This window comes from Carica papaya, chromosome 3, assembly GCF_054855325.1.
Source record: "Carica papaya isolate Zhongbai chromosome 3, ASM5485532v1, whole genome shotgun sequence".
In the NCBI taxonomy this organism is placed as follows: Eukaryota; Viridiplantae; Streptophyta; class Magnoliopsida; order Brassicales; family Caricaceae; genus Carica; species Carica papaya.
Genome location: NC_142311.1, coordinates 9,046,080 through 9,061,236, shown reverse-complemented (window position 1 = coordinate 9,061,236; position 15,157 = coordinate 9,046,080). Strand labels below are relative to the sequence as shown.

Below are 15,157 nucleotides of genomic sequence, written 5' to 3'. Positions count from 1 at the left end.
TCCGTTTATCTCTGTGGCCATTCCACTTCTGCTTTTATGTATGATGTGGTTCTATCATGTGTTTTAGGTTACCCTTCTTTTGGGCACGCCATGTTAATGCAGGTTGTATCATGCAAAACACTTCCTGCTTTGAGTGTGCCTTGTTTTGGGTAATTCTAAAAGCATCAACCTCAATGATTCAATATTCTTTTTCGTAAATTTAGCAGCTCGGGTTCAAATTCTTTCTCCCATCCCCTAAAAAAGAAACTTACATTACGATATCAGCTTTTTAAAGTTCATCAAAATTTATACACGTCGAACAGTGGCTACGATCCGAGGTATATACATGCATATGCATCTGGGATCTGTACACGTGCATGGTCATGGAAGAGAAGCCCTGTTGTGAGGTTTCAAGAGGGCTTGGTGCTCGCAAGCGGAAGGTATGATTGGCTGAATGGCACCTGGGTTTAGCGGAAACAGAATTCTGAAATACCCATGCACTATAGCACCAAAATTACAAGTATCCGCCACCTCTGGAATCTGTCAATCAACCAACCCAGATAAAATCAACTCAACCCATAAATAAAAAAATGGTAAAATTGAACAAAGTACCTGGTATATATCACGCATGTAACCATGAATATTTGGATATTCCACGATCTTCTTCTTCGTACATTTGAACAACACATTATACGCAAGATCAAACCTGATCAACGTCGTGAACAAGCACACATCTGCAAGCGTCAGTTTGTCTTCACACAAGTACCGCGAGCTTCCCAGGTGATCCTCTATCATGTCCAGTGTACTAAACAAATCATTCACTGCCTTATCATACGCCTCCTGACTCTGCGCGAACCCACATCTGCAACCACATCAAATTTCATCATCAATCACTTGAAACAACATATCAGAAGTTTTGATAACTGCCCACCTGTAAACTCCGTTATTTACATTTGGATAGATCACTCGATTCCATTCCCCAATTCTTTCCTTCAAATCCGGTGGAGAAAGATCCACATCCGGGTTTCGGGCCAACCCGTTCATCCCCGAATTGAACAGCTCGATTATATCATAACTTTCATTACACACCACCTCTTTCTTCTCCACACCCCAAAGCATCGGCACCGTGCACCGCCCATTATATCCTCCTCTTGTCTTCCCGTAAACCTCCTTCAAGTTTCTACAACCGTTAGCCTTATCCTTACTCGGAGCGATTACACCCTTTTCCCCGCTTCGGACCTCTTGAAACTCCCATGACCCGTCAAGTCCCGGTGCCGCAACCGAGACGGGGACGGCGTCCTCGAGCCCCTTGAGGGCTCTGACTATGAGAGTCCGGTGAGCCCACGGACATGGCAGGCCAACATAGAGGTGGAGACTTCGGCAGGAGAATCGGGTCGGGTCTATGCGGAACTTGGAAGAGGGTCTGGAGTAAGCACCGGAAGGATCTGAGGGAGCAAGCTGGGACATCATAAGGTGCCACGCCGAGTTCCAGGCCGAGCGGACGGTGGAGATGAGGAGGCCAGGCGGGAGCGAGGGACCCCATAGGAGCTTGGTGATGGTGTTGGGGATGGTAGGGTTTCGTTCCTGGTTAAGAGACATTCTAGGGTTGCCGCGGCGCGGGTAGAAGTTCGTTTTGGTGGGCAGGGAAGAAGGTAGGGAGCTGAGCAGTGAAGTGATGCAGGCCATGGCTTCCCTTATCGAGTCTGGTAACTGGCTTCTTCCCGTTCCATACTGCAACTTCTCTGAGCTCAACCAATCCGGTATTGAGGGATGCGGTGCGTTTTAATTTGTAAAATCTTAGAAGGGGTAAGACGGCGTCGTTTCAGGTTTAAGAAGAAAATAAAAAGCGGCGTCGTCTTTTCTAAGTGGATATATGGTTTCAGTCTAACATAATGGGAAATAAAATATCAAATGAACACATCCAGGGCGGGAAAACTCTGAAGCCCGCCATCGGAGCTTTTCCACTGCGGTAACGAGAACGGCGTCGTTCATGTCTCCTCAACCTAGTGGTTCGCCGTCTTCAATCGGCTTGGATTGAACCTCTTAAGCACTTTTACAATGATTTCAGTTTCGAAGCATCTGAAATCAAACTTGAAGGTATAACTTTTTCAGCTTTGCTCCTTGCCTTGTTGAATCGAAGTTAAAAATGGGATGGAATTATCCTGAGATATCCCTAGAAGAGATGGTGAAGCTAGTTAAAGGATTTGTTGATATATTGATTTTGGCATCTGGCTATCAGTCCTCCGGTCTTCTTGCTCACTGGGATGCTCGTAATATCATCAAAGCCTTTCAATGGGGCCTCTTCTTTGAGAATGTCAGTATTTTCTCTTCCTTTCCCCTCATGCTAGAAAAAAAATTTATGAGAATTTTGGATTTTGCTTATTTTCAAACTCAGTTCCCAAACAAGTCCTTGTACGTGATGACATCCAAAGGATGACGTTAAATTTGTTTCACTCATTCTCTGTGTACCTCTCTTATTATGTATATATATTAATCTGTAACTAAATAAGCTTGCGTAATATTTTTACTATCCATGCTCATTTTTGTTTTTAGCAGAATTCTTTTTGTCTCCCTTGAAATGCTTAACGTGTGCGGCCATTCCTTTTTTATTAGTTGGAAAAGAGGTTGAAATCTTAATTCTCTTGAATTGTTAAGGTGTTAAGTTTCTTAAAAAGCTCAGTTCTTTTCCGGGATTCAGTGAAAGACCTTGATGCTGCTCTAGCTGAAATGATATCTGATCCTTCCTTCCCTCAGGTTGTGAATTCTAACTTGGTCCTTAAACTTATAAATTTGGAAGCTTCCTTGTGATAAGATTGTTATTTACTTTTATTTTTCGGTTTATTTTGTCTTATTTTTAATAAACCCAGGGTCTTTCACATATATCCTCAGCTACTCTTAGCAGGGGAAGGGATTTGGTTTTAGAGCATTTCATTGGCAATTTGCCACTGAGTGACGGATATCTCAGAGCTTTTCTAACTGCAACAATTGAAATGGATCTTAGTGAGCTTTCACAAGTGGAGCATGGTTGTCTTAATGCATATCTCAACAAGTTGATGCTACTGGATGCATCTGTCCATTTATTGGCAGATAAGAGGGGATCCATCAAGGACTCATCTCTTTCATCTCTAGATGATTCTACAACTATGATGATTGATCAGTCCAAGGGTGATGATTTTACAAAACAGACTGTCAAAGAGCTCTTGAAGAGGCAATCTGCAGTTTCATGCATATCAACAGCTGAATCAGGTTTACATGTTCTTTCTAATATCATCAGACATGGCAGCCTGATTGACAACTTGCTAAAAGATCAAATAAGCCGTGATAAGGAAAGAGCTCTACCTATAGAAGGGTATGCACTAGACTTGTCTCGTAGCAATGCAAGTATATGGTCTCATAATGGTAAATTTGCTGCTGACAATTCCCTGTTAGGGACCCCTTGGTTTGTTTATTGTTACCGAGAAGATAAAAAAAATCCCTCTTCTACACAATATAATTACAACCTTGGCAAACATGTCTGATGTATGGCACTGCTCTTGCAACTCTCCTCATTTCAGCTTAAGGCGGAGGATGCCTCTCTCTTTTGTGCACTAAAAAAGATCATCTAAATTTTTATTATGTTTTATAATAGGGAAAGGAGTGTATTTCTAGGCTTATATCAACTGTTACCTCATGTATTTAGTTATGAATGTGAAATTCCTTCATATAGGCAGTGCCATAGTCGAGAAGTACAGATTATATTCAAATTAGATTGATCTACTCTATTAGTTAAATACTCTTTTGGCTGGCTTTTTGTGAACTTGTAAATGTAACATGCATATCACATACTTATGCCTTAATCTCAAAGGAATATATTTGTGCTTGTTTTCTTAATATTCTCTCCGTTTTAAAAAATTACGTTTGGCAATTTGTTTATTTTTTATCTGGGATAATAATCCACCTCTCAATGCTGGTGTTTCAACTTATATTTAGATCATAATTATCTGAGTGGACACAAAAATCTCCAGGAAACTGAAAGCTAAAAATGTTATTACATACTTTGGTGAATTTTCTCAATAATTCAGAATAAGTTTACTGGTTGACTAATTGGAAGGCCACAGGAATTTCCTTGAATGTCAGAACTAAACAAAGTTTTACTTGTAAGCAGGAATGCAGAGCAGTTGGTAGATGTTTCTACGTGGCACCAATGGAAATCAAGGAATCTCTTATATTTTCTTGATAAAAGAACTGTTAGATTGGTCTCTGGTGCTGGGTTGATATTTTCTGCCTCTAAGATTCAGTGGATGCTGGTGTTTGGTCAGTTAAATATTTCTGCAGAAGGAAATGATGATGATTGGATTGAAAAAATTGTAAGTTGGTTCAGTTCTTGAGCTTAAACAAAAGGATGCACTTGTCTTAGTTCTATGAATTTTCAGAAATTCTGCTCGATTTGTGCCTTTGGAAATCTTACTGGTCCAGGAGTTGTTAGCCAACTAAAACAATTCCATGTAGGTTCTATAGGGAGAGATACATGCTAAATACTCTCCTCTTCTGTGTTTTCTTTTTATAATATTTGATGCCTCTTCTTTTCCCACAACCCAAAATATGAATCTTGGAAGTTAAATGTTCTTGTCACTTCATTTCGATGGAAAACAATTGATCAATACTGCGTAAGTATAACTTCAGCATTTTATCTTTCTCATATCTCATGAAACAGGAGATCCTGTTACTTGGATGCATAGCAAGTAGATGGAGTTGTCTAATTAGGCATTTTATGTCAGTTTCTTATAATCCCCTTTCTATCTCCTTGCAATTTCGTGGATTATGCAACTTGCTTATGAGAACATCTGAAAGTTTTGACTGCGAAGAGAAAAAACTGAACTCAGAGGTATTTCTTATGCTTGAGTTATTTGTGCATACCATGCTTGTTTCTATTTTCTTATTTCTGGAGTTTGTTACCAGCAGTATGGATTTAATTTTATTTCTTTATTGTTTTATTGGCTTGCACGTTTCATGTAGCCTCTCTTATATTTTAAGAATGGGTCTTTAAGCTCTTTACTCCTGATGTTAAATTTAACAATATGAATGACTTGCCATTCTACTTGTCTTGATTTGATATGACAATCTATATTGAATTAGATTATCATCCATTTTTTTCCACTCTTCTATAATCTATTAGTGGTTGTCAGTAAGCTCTGCTTCAGTTAATAGTACTGAATTTTATTGGAAGGTATTTGAGATTCATTTATCATTCATTTTGTAATCAGAAATAGGGTTAACAATTTTGAAAGCCCAGTGCATGTTTCAGTTTCTGTTCCCATGGGAAATCACTTATCTACGTGGCACGTGGATGGCTTTTCTACTAAACTTGCTGGATGAAGGTGGTATCCAGTATTTTCATTGAGTTGAAGGAACGGAGGTCTGTTCTGATCCTTGTGACTGCCAGCTCATAGGAACTTTTAGTTGCATCTGCAGTTACATAACGTTGGTGCCACAGCAGCATCGGTTAATATCTCTCTAACCTTACTCTGCCTACTAGGTTCTCATTCCCAAGAATTTCTCTTGATGCTTTCTTCAGTTGGTGTTTAACCAATGGAGAAAATATACATGTTCCAACGCTGCAGGATGTGGTTTAGGGGTGTAACTTTGCTACTTCGAGCTGCCTTCCAGATCCCTTTGTTCTCCCACTAGTATTCCACTTGATGTGGCTGTCTTTGTACAGTGAACAAATCCCTTGTTTGTTGATATTTCTATCTGAATTGTCACAGTTGGTTGTTAAATTCACATTTTGGCCCCAAATCTCGCACCTTATTATTTGTTCTGCTTGTCTTAATTAGGAGTATGGTATTATTGAGCATCTAACTGAACTCTTGGGTGATCAACTTCATTGCTTATGGAAGTTCTCCCCTGCCCTTGTGGCAGCTGCAATTCCAACCGGGTGATCTTCTAATTCTTTGTGCAATTCTTTGGTGTGCCATAAGTTTTGTTAATTAGAACTGTACGAGCACATTTTTTTGAAAAGTTATTAAATTTTCTGTTTATTGAGTTTTTATTTATGATATCTAATTTAGAATAGTTGAATATATACAAGAGAATATTAGGAAGAGTTTTAGTAGGAAACTAAATAAAAATCAGTTTTATAAAAAGAGAAGATCTTCAGTTATGGAAGTCTATTATAATTCTACTTTATTAGAGATTTTTCTGAAGATACTAATACGTATAGGAATTGAACTTTTACAAGAAGTTCAAATGTAGATCTAAAACAAGTTGCCTTGCCCTTTAACACTACGTCAAAAGAAGCAGATTTACAGATACACATGATATCCTTGTCTTCGGGATAAAGAAAGCTTGACTTGTCACTCTTCTAGATGTGGATGACTGTTTGATGCTTCGTTATACCCACTGCATTCAGTTTTGGTGGAATATTTACTTCTGATTTTCAAGACCATCATTAACTCATGGAAGCATGATTGGCTCCTTATGTTTCTAAGTCAAAGATGGCCATAATTGGTTTTGCAGGTCTCCTTTGTTTAAGTTGTACTTATCTGAACTAGGGACTCAATTGAAAGTGGATTCCTCAGCAATAAGGTTCAGTTTCACATCCTTATCTCTTATTTAAGAAAAAATTTTAAGGTGACTTAGAATTTAACAATCATCTTGACTTTTATTTTGTTTACCAAAATTGAAGAACATATTTTGAGACCTGTGTTTGATAAATGATGGAGTATGATGTGCTAGGTTGAATCAAATCAACATAGACTATAGCCTTATTTAATATCAAGTGGAATTTCTAATGCATTTTAAGCAATAATTCCATGTGTGTTAGCAGTGTGTTTTTTTTAGCAGATGCAGCAGCTCAATCCAAGATAAAGGGATGCACACAGTCTGTGAGTATATTGAGCTCCTGCTGCAAGTTTATTTCTTTTTATAGGCTCACCTATTCTGCTGGATCCATGATTTTTCACTTATTTCTTTTGTTTTGACAATGTAATATGTCGTCTGTTTTTGGTTGATATTATAGTAATATAGCAAGTAGACCCAACGATATTACATTCTTGGAGGGTTGAACTCCAGCTTAAGCTTGGACATGAATAGAAAAATATGTAATAAGATAATGCTTTTCTGCCATGCAAACAGTTTCTTCATTCTAAAGCTGATATTGATATTCTCGCGGTTAAAATAAGGGGAGTTATATTCTTTTCCTTTATGCATGTTTTGCAGAATTGGACCAAGATGTAGAGTCTTGGTTACACGGATTCTTCTACTAACTGTTTTCTTAACTATCCTCATTGGAAACGATTGCATGCATGGGTGATCATGCACAAGGAGATCAGGCACCAAACAACTTTGCTTATTCCATTTTAGATTCTCATCCTTGAACCATTTAGATATGCTTTATCTCTACACTTTTATGGCTAATGCCTTAATATGATATGATCACTCTTAAATTGTTTGCAAAACCTCTCAAACCAATTAAATTTTGATGTATTCTCAGGTGACCTCCATGAGAGAATATGGTGCCTTTACATCTTTCATGTTTGTGCCAACCATCTAATGTCCAGCAGTTGAGCATTACCATGCTGGTTTCAGTAAGAATTTCTGTTCCATATGAATTGATTTTCTGTTTTATGTCTTCTATGACTACTTCCACAACATTTGTGCTGATATTTTGCACATAATTTATCAGTGGGTTTCGAATATTCTCCTTCATTGAATTCCGGTCATGAAAAGAAAGGGTTGGTAAATTGATATCTTCGTAGCAGCCAGCCATCCTCATCAACTTGTACCGCTGAGGTTGCTTATTAGGATGGAAGGAAAAAAGTGACATTATAGGGAGATGGAGTGGCAGAGTATCTTAGTCATATACTTCTGTTATAAATGATCCATCCCTCGATCTATTGCCATTTGAAAATTTTAATATATCGTTCTTTCGATAAATAGTATTTTTAGTCCCTAAATTTTGATTGATATTTAAAATTATTTTTTTTTATAATTTTCAGTCTCCAAACTTTATATATTATTATTTCAAATCATTAATATCCGTGATGAACACGTTGCCTTAAATGAAAAATCAGCCACATGCCACCCAATTTAATTTTATTGGGCTGCCAAGCGACCGAAGAAAAAATCAAAATTAACCAAAATATTTATGACACCCGAAATACTTATTCAGGTAGATGACACTCAAAATTCCCCGTTTGAAAAATTCTAACGCCTAATCGTCTTGGTTCGGGTGGATGATACCAAATTTCAAAACCTTAATTGTTAATGCCTCTGGCTCCACATACGATTACTTTTTGACAAGCCTCTTAGGCGAGACAATCTCCTGACTTTTTCTTCAGTACAACAGGAACCTCAGAGAGGAAACAAAGGGTTTTCCTCTTTTCAACTTCTTCTCTTGGTTGTTCTTTGTGTTTGTGATGTGACACTAAATAAATATGTTCGGTAATTTTGAAGTCTAGTGATTGTACAAGCTAAACTAATGGAATATACAAGGTGATATAACAAGCTAGTCAAATTTGTGATGTGTCCGATTGGTCTCTATTAGTTATATACGCAATGAATTAAATTTTTATCAAACAGAAAGAATAGAGTTAAGTTCTAACTTATAGTAGGAGCGCCAAATCAAGATCTTTTGCTGCTTGTAATCTCCTTGTTCGACCCTTTTGAAGTAAGCTTGTTAATTTGACTTGTTGCTTGTTCGAGATTTCTTTCATAATATGATTTTATGGCCCTTAGTTCCAAATCTATAACACCTTCGCACACCTCAATAGCCTGGTGATTGCGGTTGTTTTTCAAGATCTTGGATCCTCCTTTTTTTGATCTTCTTGCTTGTTTTCTATATGAAGGATTTAGTTGATGACATGGGCCATAATAAGGGTCTACTAACGAACTCAATATTATGTTCGTGCGTTTGCTATTTTATGTGCTCTTGTGGTAGCACACAATAAATATAATCGAGAGCTTCTATGAGTTACAAGTTATTTTCATATGATCTTATACTTATAGTTACTTGATAGGTTTACAAAATAATTTATTGACAATAAACTTGTCTCTTATCTCATTTATTAAATGTACTTGTGGTTGACAATTTTTTTTAAAATATTTTATATAATTTTTAAATTTTAAATTAATTTTTTATCATTCTTATTTTCAGTATTAATTTTATCTAATATTTTTTTATTATTACCGCCTAATTCTTTATTTTAATCTCGAATTTAGTATAATACAATCTTTTGTTACTAGATGTGTTATCTGATCCATATCATACTATTTCATTTATAGAATAAATTTTAAAATATCACAACTCGAAATTTCAAAATTATACTAACATTTTGGAGACAAAATGTCGCATATATTTCTAATGGTTTGGTTGAATGTTAAATTCTCCAAATCATTTTTTTATTGTATTTATTGGTTTGGAGTAAAATTACGACTCACACTCATGAATATCAGAAGACTTTATAATTTGAAACTGATTCATATTCTCTGTGGTGATTTTTACAAATAACCGTGTTGATTTTTTTTTCCCCCCTTCAATTTTAGGAATTGTAGAAATTAAGAAGAGCATACTCTTAATATAGGAACACAAGCTTCTTTCATTGAAACATTTAAGAGAAGAAAATTTGTTGAAGATAATCTTGTGGTGAAGCTAGAAATATTAACACTTAAAAAAGTTTTGTAATTGGGGATTTTGGGAATCAATTGTGTGGAAAAGAAGGGTTTTCAAGTGTTAAGGTTCTTTTAAATGGTGGATTTTGTGTGTCATTGAGTTGGAAATGGTGTTTTTATGATTTATTTTTAAAAGATAAGAATTATGAATTTAATCTCCCCTTTAATTGGCTCTCACTCAAATAAGAATCACAATGAAACACATTTTCAGGTACTGCCCTCTAAAATGATAATCTACCATTAAATTATTTGTAATAAATTATATATACATACCATTTTTACCTTTTTTTTTTTATAAAAAAAAATAGAAAATTTGGAATTAAAAGGGGGGGAAATGAAAACTAAACATATATATATATATATATATATATATAGGCAAATTTGTTCCCAATATTTTTTAAATCCTTAAAGAAGCCTTATCACACTCCATCAAATTAATCAAAGTTTAATTTACCATTTCCCACTTCAAAAACTAAAGATCTAAAGGTTGGTCAAACACCAAAAAAAGGAACAAAGACCATCCATTTTAATAAAGCAGGCTCCTTTCATCTGTTCAAGTCTTTGCCTTATTCCATTAGGGAAAATTTCTTTGAAGTTTCCAAGCAAACTTATGGAAGCAAATACAGATACTATCTATATATGTATGTATATATACATACAAACGCACACACATCTGCACTGGCATGAAAACTTAAAAAAAAAAAAAAAAAAACCCCACTTGCAGGTATATGAACTTTATTTTTTATTTTTTCAAATTTTCTTACCTGAGTTATACATGTTATGGAAGTGTTCTTCACCTCATCAATGTAAAGAACTTGACCATCCATTGTGTTAAAATTCACTTGCTACTGTTTTAACTTCACAAATATTATGTGTTTGAACCTGCGCACATGAACATTGTTCTCCCAAATTTCTTTCTCAGTGGAGATCATCTTCTCACCTTGGCTGTAGATGTCTCGAACAGCACAATCTACCCAAGCCTGCAGGCGACAAGTGCCACGTATTCGATGGACTACAACACTTCACAGTGCCTTTGTGAATGCCGTTAATGCTCTTGGTGGCCCTGAAAGTGTGTGATCCTCCTTTCTCCATATCATTTCTTTTTTTCTGTCATGAAGGTCAATAGGCCTTATATATGCATTGTGTATATCTCACTTGTACAAAACTGATTCCCAGGGGCAGCTCCAAAAGATGTTCTGCAGCTCATGAATGTGAAGGATTTGACCCTTGCTCATGTTAAAAGCCACTTGCATGTACATATTCTTCTTCTTCTTCTTCTTCTTCTATGAGGTTTTCCTCTGCAAAATATTATAGTGTGTTTCAACCTAGCTGTGCCATAGTCTGCTGCTTAATCTTTATAAATCCTTTATTGCTACTTGAACTACAGATGTATAGGACAGTGAAGAGAGTCTCAGGAGTATCAGAAGGTATACAAGATTATTCCTCTTTATTTTTTCTTAGTGAATAAAAAAATCGAGTTTTTAACACATTGTTTTACCCTAACTAAAGATACTTAACTTACCCGAAACAAACTATACTTTTACTGAGACTAAACCCAAATTAATCACTGAAGCTCTAACGATATACTAATGAGTCATTCTTTCTTGAATTAGATTTTGACTAATCCGTATGCTTATTAGTTTATCAACAATATTGCAGCACCCTCAATGAAAATCTCTTATCCTGCTGAAAAAATAACATCTAATCACTTGATAATGTAAGTAAATTTCTATATATTTTGATATGTAGAAGAGTTTTTCCATTAGATAGAATATGTTTAATGGCTGAGAGGGAATACATAATCATGTCAAATGTGCATCATATCAGTCCCAGCGGTTCTAATAACCCGGCAGAAAATTATATCCGCCAAAAGGAATATATTACCATAGAGGTAACAAATGTCAATGCAGAAAGGACAGAAGTATCATTTTTCAAATTGTCCAAGGTAAATGATAATATCGGAGTTCTTACATAATTTGAATATGTGGCTGACTTCTGCTTCTCGTCATTTGAGTTTCTAATTTTATTTTTGCAGGCAACTTTGGAGCATCTCTTTGCTATTGCCAACTTCGTGTTGGAGCTTCTGGCAGCTGTTTTTGATCAACTTTCGTCTTCTGATAAGCCAGGGTGTGCACTAATTGGCATGTCGATATCTTTCGTGGCCATGTTCATCTGCATCATTGAGCTCGTTTTCAAGGGTAGACGCCAAAAAGTAACATGGAGATGGAGAGGCAGGAAATCTTGGTTTTACTATCCATCTTCAAGTCAAATGCGATTTGGTACTTTCACAGATATCGTTGGTTTAACCTGTGCTGGATTTCAGTTCATCTTTGCAGCGATTAATTATGGGTTTTTAAGCCACCATGTTAATAATCCTATTAAGATATCTGTGTGGCCTGTCATCTTTGCTTTCGGCTTATTATGTTCTGAGTTTTGCAAGGATCCTGAAAAGAAGAACTTTCCATAGATGGGATTTTAGTTTCTGGTGTGATGCAATGCAGATACTAGTACATATAAACAGAATATGAAGTGCAATAAAATTAATTTTCTTTTTACGTGAAATTAATCTCTAATTCTGCTTGGAATGAAATTTGATGGAATTTGAAATACACTATTTAATTAATCCTAGTTAAACTAATTATGAAATTCTAATTAAACCAATTATGATTATCTATCCAGAGCACCTGTTCTTGCTTCAAGTTTCATTCATGTCTGAAGATGATTGTAATAACTCATTTAGTTATATATTAAGAAAAATGTAGCATTAAATGATATTTAAAACTATTTTTATTCAACATGGTGTAGATGATACATACATCTTAGACTGGAAAAAATATTTGCTCTTGTTTTATACGTATAAAAAAACAAATTTTGACAATATTTATCCAGTTTGTAGAATCAAAACAAACTTTCAAATCAATTAATACTTTCATCAAAAGCAAATAATTATTTCAGATCTCTCAAATTCTTAATTTTTATTCAAAGATAAGTTTGATCCAATATTTTTACTTAAAAACGTAATTTAGTGATAATATGTATTTTTCTTAAAATTATATAATTAACAAATAGTTTCACAATTAACATTATAAAATCTAAATAATTTTCAAATATTATAAAACTCACTTAGTATGCTCCTCCATTAATCTGAAATGAATCAGGCTTTTGATCCAATATTCATGAACTGCATATTGGCAGAAGAATAATCAATTCCTTAATTTTCTCCTTAGGGCTTCCAAATGTTTCAACCCATATGTATATTTATGTATGCCCATTTCTTTGTTTTAGGTCGTAGGGGTATTTTAGTAATTTAATTATAAATTAAATATATACATATACATTTCTTCTTTATATGGAATATTTGTCTGTAGATTCTCATTTCTGTGGAATATTATCCTTTCCCTTATCAAGTTTTGGCGTAGTTTGGTAACCAACCGATTTGTATTCCTCAAAGAAAATATGTGTATATATATTTATAAAAAATATGTATATACATATATGTATAGTGCTTCATCATTGTAGGGCCCTTATTCCATGGAGTGCAATCAAAATTCTTGACTGAAATTTGAAACAGAGGAATGTTATGAATGGTGGTCCCTTTCACTCGCTTAGGCAATGGATGCTTCCTGGGAAAGCTAACCCAGTATTATTTGAGTAAAACAGAAGAGAAAATTCACAAAAAGGAAACTTTTTGCCTGATTCTATCTCTTCTTTAATCAATTTAAAGATAGAGGCTTTACAAAATTACAGTATTTTTGAGTACTGTTCAAGTTCCTATAAGTAATGTTTATTGCAGATTGGCAATTGGAAAACCTCAAAAACAGAACACTGAAATCACCAACACCATGTCTTTGTTCCTCCAATTCCATCATGGGTCGAGGAATTGATGGAAAAGATAAAGATGAAAGGACTGTAATTGAAGATGATGATGTTTTTTTTTCCTTTTTTCCTACCATGAATAGACAGGTGAGATCTGGCACAATCCGTGATGTTGCTTATTAGGCTTAGTGAGAATTTGATTCTTTTAAAGTGACAATTATTTCGTAAGTCTTTTTTTCAACCTCATTTCATATTTCACCTAACAATCTCTTCTTCAATCTATCAATACACACACACACACAAAGATCTCAAAAATAGCAGCGATGAAATTTATGAGCATGCAGAGCTTGAAGAGGCTTCAGTTCATGAGGTGGGGGAAGAGAATTGCTAGCTCTGGTTCTGGAGAAATTTCCCCTCACAGTGTTCACGCCCATAAATCACCATATATCTGGAGGCAGCTTTTCTGGAAGTTCAAGTCACAGTTGAAGCAAACTCTGGGATGGCACAGCACCAAGATTGTACACTACAATTACGATCTTCAGAGCTATCATCTCAACTTTGATGATGGTTTTCTTGTATGAATATCATATCATAATATTTTTCTCGAAAAGAATTTTCACCAGTTCTGCAATAATCAGCTGGTTTAGGTTGATATCAGTTGTTTAATGTGTCATTTTGAGGCAAGCATGCATAAAAAAGTTTCTCTATGCAAATTGTGGGTATTTTGTGGCTTATTCTCTTCTCCAAGTTGTTTGTGCTTGACTGTTTAGAGTCATGCTGATGCTATATTGTTCTATCATGAGAATAATTGTTGGAAACTATATATGAAATGCATGCAGAAAGTGGATGTATCTACGGACCTTATTACACTTTTTTTTAATGGGTTGCTAAGAAAAAGATGAAAAAAGAAAGATTTCTTTGGAACCTCAATCATATCCTAGATGTATGTGAATGAAAATTTTGGAATAGTTGCTATGTCTTCATCTTTTTGTTCCCTTCCCATAAGCTGCAGAAACAGAAGGATGGTTGTGATAATTTTCACGTCATATTTGCTAAACTTTAAATTGGCATCTTTGTGGGTAATACTTATAGGGTTGCATCCAAGCAGATCCTACGCAAGAATCCAGAAAAAAGAAAAGCAGAAAAGACCCTTCAATTCTTTCTGGTTAAAAATTGGATAAAGAGAAGAACTGCTACTTTCTAGAGTGGGTAATACTTACAGGTTGCATCCAAGCAGATCCTACGCAAGAATCCAGAAAAAAGAAAAGCAGAAAAGACCCCTCAATTCTTTCTGGTTAAAAATTGGATAAAGAGAAGAACTGCTACTTTCTAGAGTGATGACGCCTGACAAAAATATGATTTTTTTTTTTCAGAAAGATTACGATAAGAGTGGTGAAACAATAAAATAATGTAGGCTTTTTTTGTATTCGTCACGCCATCTCACCCATCATTTTTGTAGTTTGGTTTTCAAGAAGATATACTAAATCTCACTTTCATCTTTACTTGGAAAAGATATAAAATCTCAGTTAAAAAACTTAAGAGAAATGTAAAATGGGAATTCTATTAATCCCAAAAAACTGGACAATTCACAGCCTTTTTGTTTTTGTTTTTGTATATACAGAAGAAGAATAGAACAACAGGATTTATAGGAAGAGAAAGAGGTGAGCTGGTCAGCCATAATTGATAGGTAGGGAATATATCAGAATATGTTGGT

At 35.2% G+C, this 15,157-nt stretch overlaps 3 protein-coding genes across 15 annotated transcripts; 2 read left to right on the top strand and 1 right to left on the bottom strand.

Moving 5' to 3' along the window:
- Window positions 1-174: 174 nt before the first annotated feature.
- Window positions 175-1,665, bottom strand: LOC110811588 (Glutathione S-transferase family protein). The gene is made up of 3 exons (XM_022038127.2): window positions 911-1,665; window positions 592-841; window positions 175-519 (listed from the first exon to the last, which is right to left on the bottom strand). Exons 1-3 carry the CDS (start codon window positions 1,663-1,665, stop codon window positions 361-363), a joined length of 1,164 nt encoding a protein of 387 aa, XP_021893819.2. The 3' UTR covers window positions 175-360.
- A 66-nt stretch (window positions 1,666-1,731) lies between these two features.
- Window positions 1,732-7,948, top strand: LOC110811587 (fanconi anemia group F protein (FANCF)). 11 transcript variants are annotated; one of them, XR_015817714.1, is made up of 11 exons: window positions 1,732-2,293; window positions 2,635-2,733; window positions 2,847-3,328; window positions 4,124-4,325; window positions 4,673-4,843; window positions 5,793-5,893; window positions 6,475-6,543; window positions 6,802-6,842; window positions 7,177-7,289; window positions 7,451-7,544; window positions 7,643-7,948. XR_015817714.1 is itself a non-coding variant. In XM_088215552.1 (10 exons), exons 1-9 carry the CDS (start codon window positions 2,126-2,128, stop codon window positions 7,522-7,524), a joined length of 1,407 nt encoding a protein of 468 aa, XP_088071678.1. In that variant the 5' UTR covers window positions 1,732-2,125; the 3' UTR covers window positions 7,525-7,544; window positions 7,643-7,948. The 11 variants fall into 11 exon arrangements, 3 of the variants coding, with proteins under 3 accessions (XP_088071678.1, XP_088071677.1, XP_088071679.1); XR_015817713.1 differs by having other exon boundaries at window positions 6,785-6,842; XR_015817719.1 differs by lacking the exon at window positions 5,793-5,893.
- Window positions 7,949-10,036: 2,088 nt separating this feature from the next.
- Window positions 10,037-12,189, top strand: LOC110811569 (uncharacterized). Of its 3 annotated transcripts, XM_022038102.2 has the most exons (7): window positions 10,037-10,351; window positions 10,550-10,696; window positions 10,804-10,880; window positions 11,015-11,054; window positions 11,287-11,344; window positions 11,455-11,572; window positions 11,663-12,189. In XM_022038102.2, the coding sequence occupies exons 2-7, from the start codon at window positions 10,579-10,581 to the stop codon at window positions 12,092-12,094; spliced, it is 843 nt and encodes a 280-aa protein (XP_021893794.1). In that variant the 5' UTR covers window positions 10,037-10,351; window positions 10,550-10,578; the 3' UTR covers window positions 12,095-12,189. The 3 variants fall into 3 exon arrangements, with proteins under 3 accessions (XP_021893794.1, XP_088071668.1, XP_088071666.1); XM_088215542.1 differs by lacking the exon at window positions 10,037-10,351 and having other exon boundaries at window positions 10,358-10,696; window positions 10,810-10,880; XM_088215540.1 differs by lacking the exon at window positions 10,037-10,351 and having other exon boundaries at window positions 10,358-10,696.
- The last annotated feature ends 2,968 nt before the right edge of the window (window positions 12,190-15,157 follow it).

Bases quoted from the DNA above. Each gene is read 5' to 3' on its own strand.
- LOC110811569 (XM_022038102.2), top strand. From the start codon at position 10,579: ATGTCTCGAACAGCACAATCTACCCAAGCCTGCAGGCGACAAGTGCCA. The intron at 10,881-11,014 runs GTACATATTCTT...CTTGAACTACAG, and splicing joins ATGTTAAAAGCCACTTGCAT to ATGTATAGGACAGTGAAGAG. The intron at 11,345-11,454 runs GTAAGTAAATTT...GCATCATATCAG, and splicing joins ACATCTAATCACTTGATAAT to TCCCAGCGGTTCTAATAACC.
- LOC110811587 (XM_088215551.1), top strand. From the start codon at position 2,126: ATGGGATGGAATTATCCTGAGATATCCCTAGAAGAGATGGTGAAGCTA. The intron at 4,326-4,672 runs GTAAGTTGGTTC...CTCATGAAACAG, and splicing joins ATGATTGGATTGAAAAAATT to GAGATCCTGTTACTTGGATG. The intron at 6,843-7,450 runs GTGAGTATATTG...ATGTATTCTCAG, and splicing joins TAAAGGGATGCACACAGTCT to GTGACCTCCATGAGAGAATA.
- LOC110811588 (XM_022038127.2), bottom strand. From the start codon at position 1,665: ATGGCCTGCATCACTTCACTGCTCAGCTCCCTACCTTCTTCCCTGCCC. The intron at 842-910 runs GTGGGCAGTTAT...ATGTGGTTGCAG, and splicing joins GTAAATAACGGAGTTTACAG to ATGTGGGTTCGCGCAGAGTC. The intron at 520-591 runs GTACTTTGTTCA...GTTGATTGACAG, and splicing joins ACATGCGTGATATATACCAG to ATTCCAGAGGTGGCGGATAC.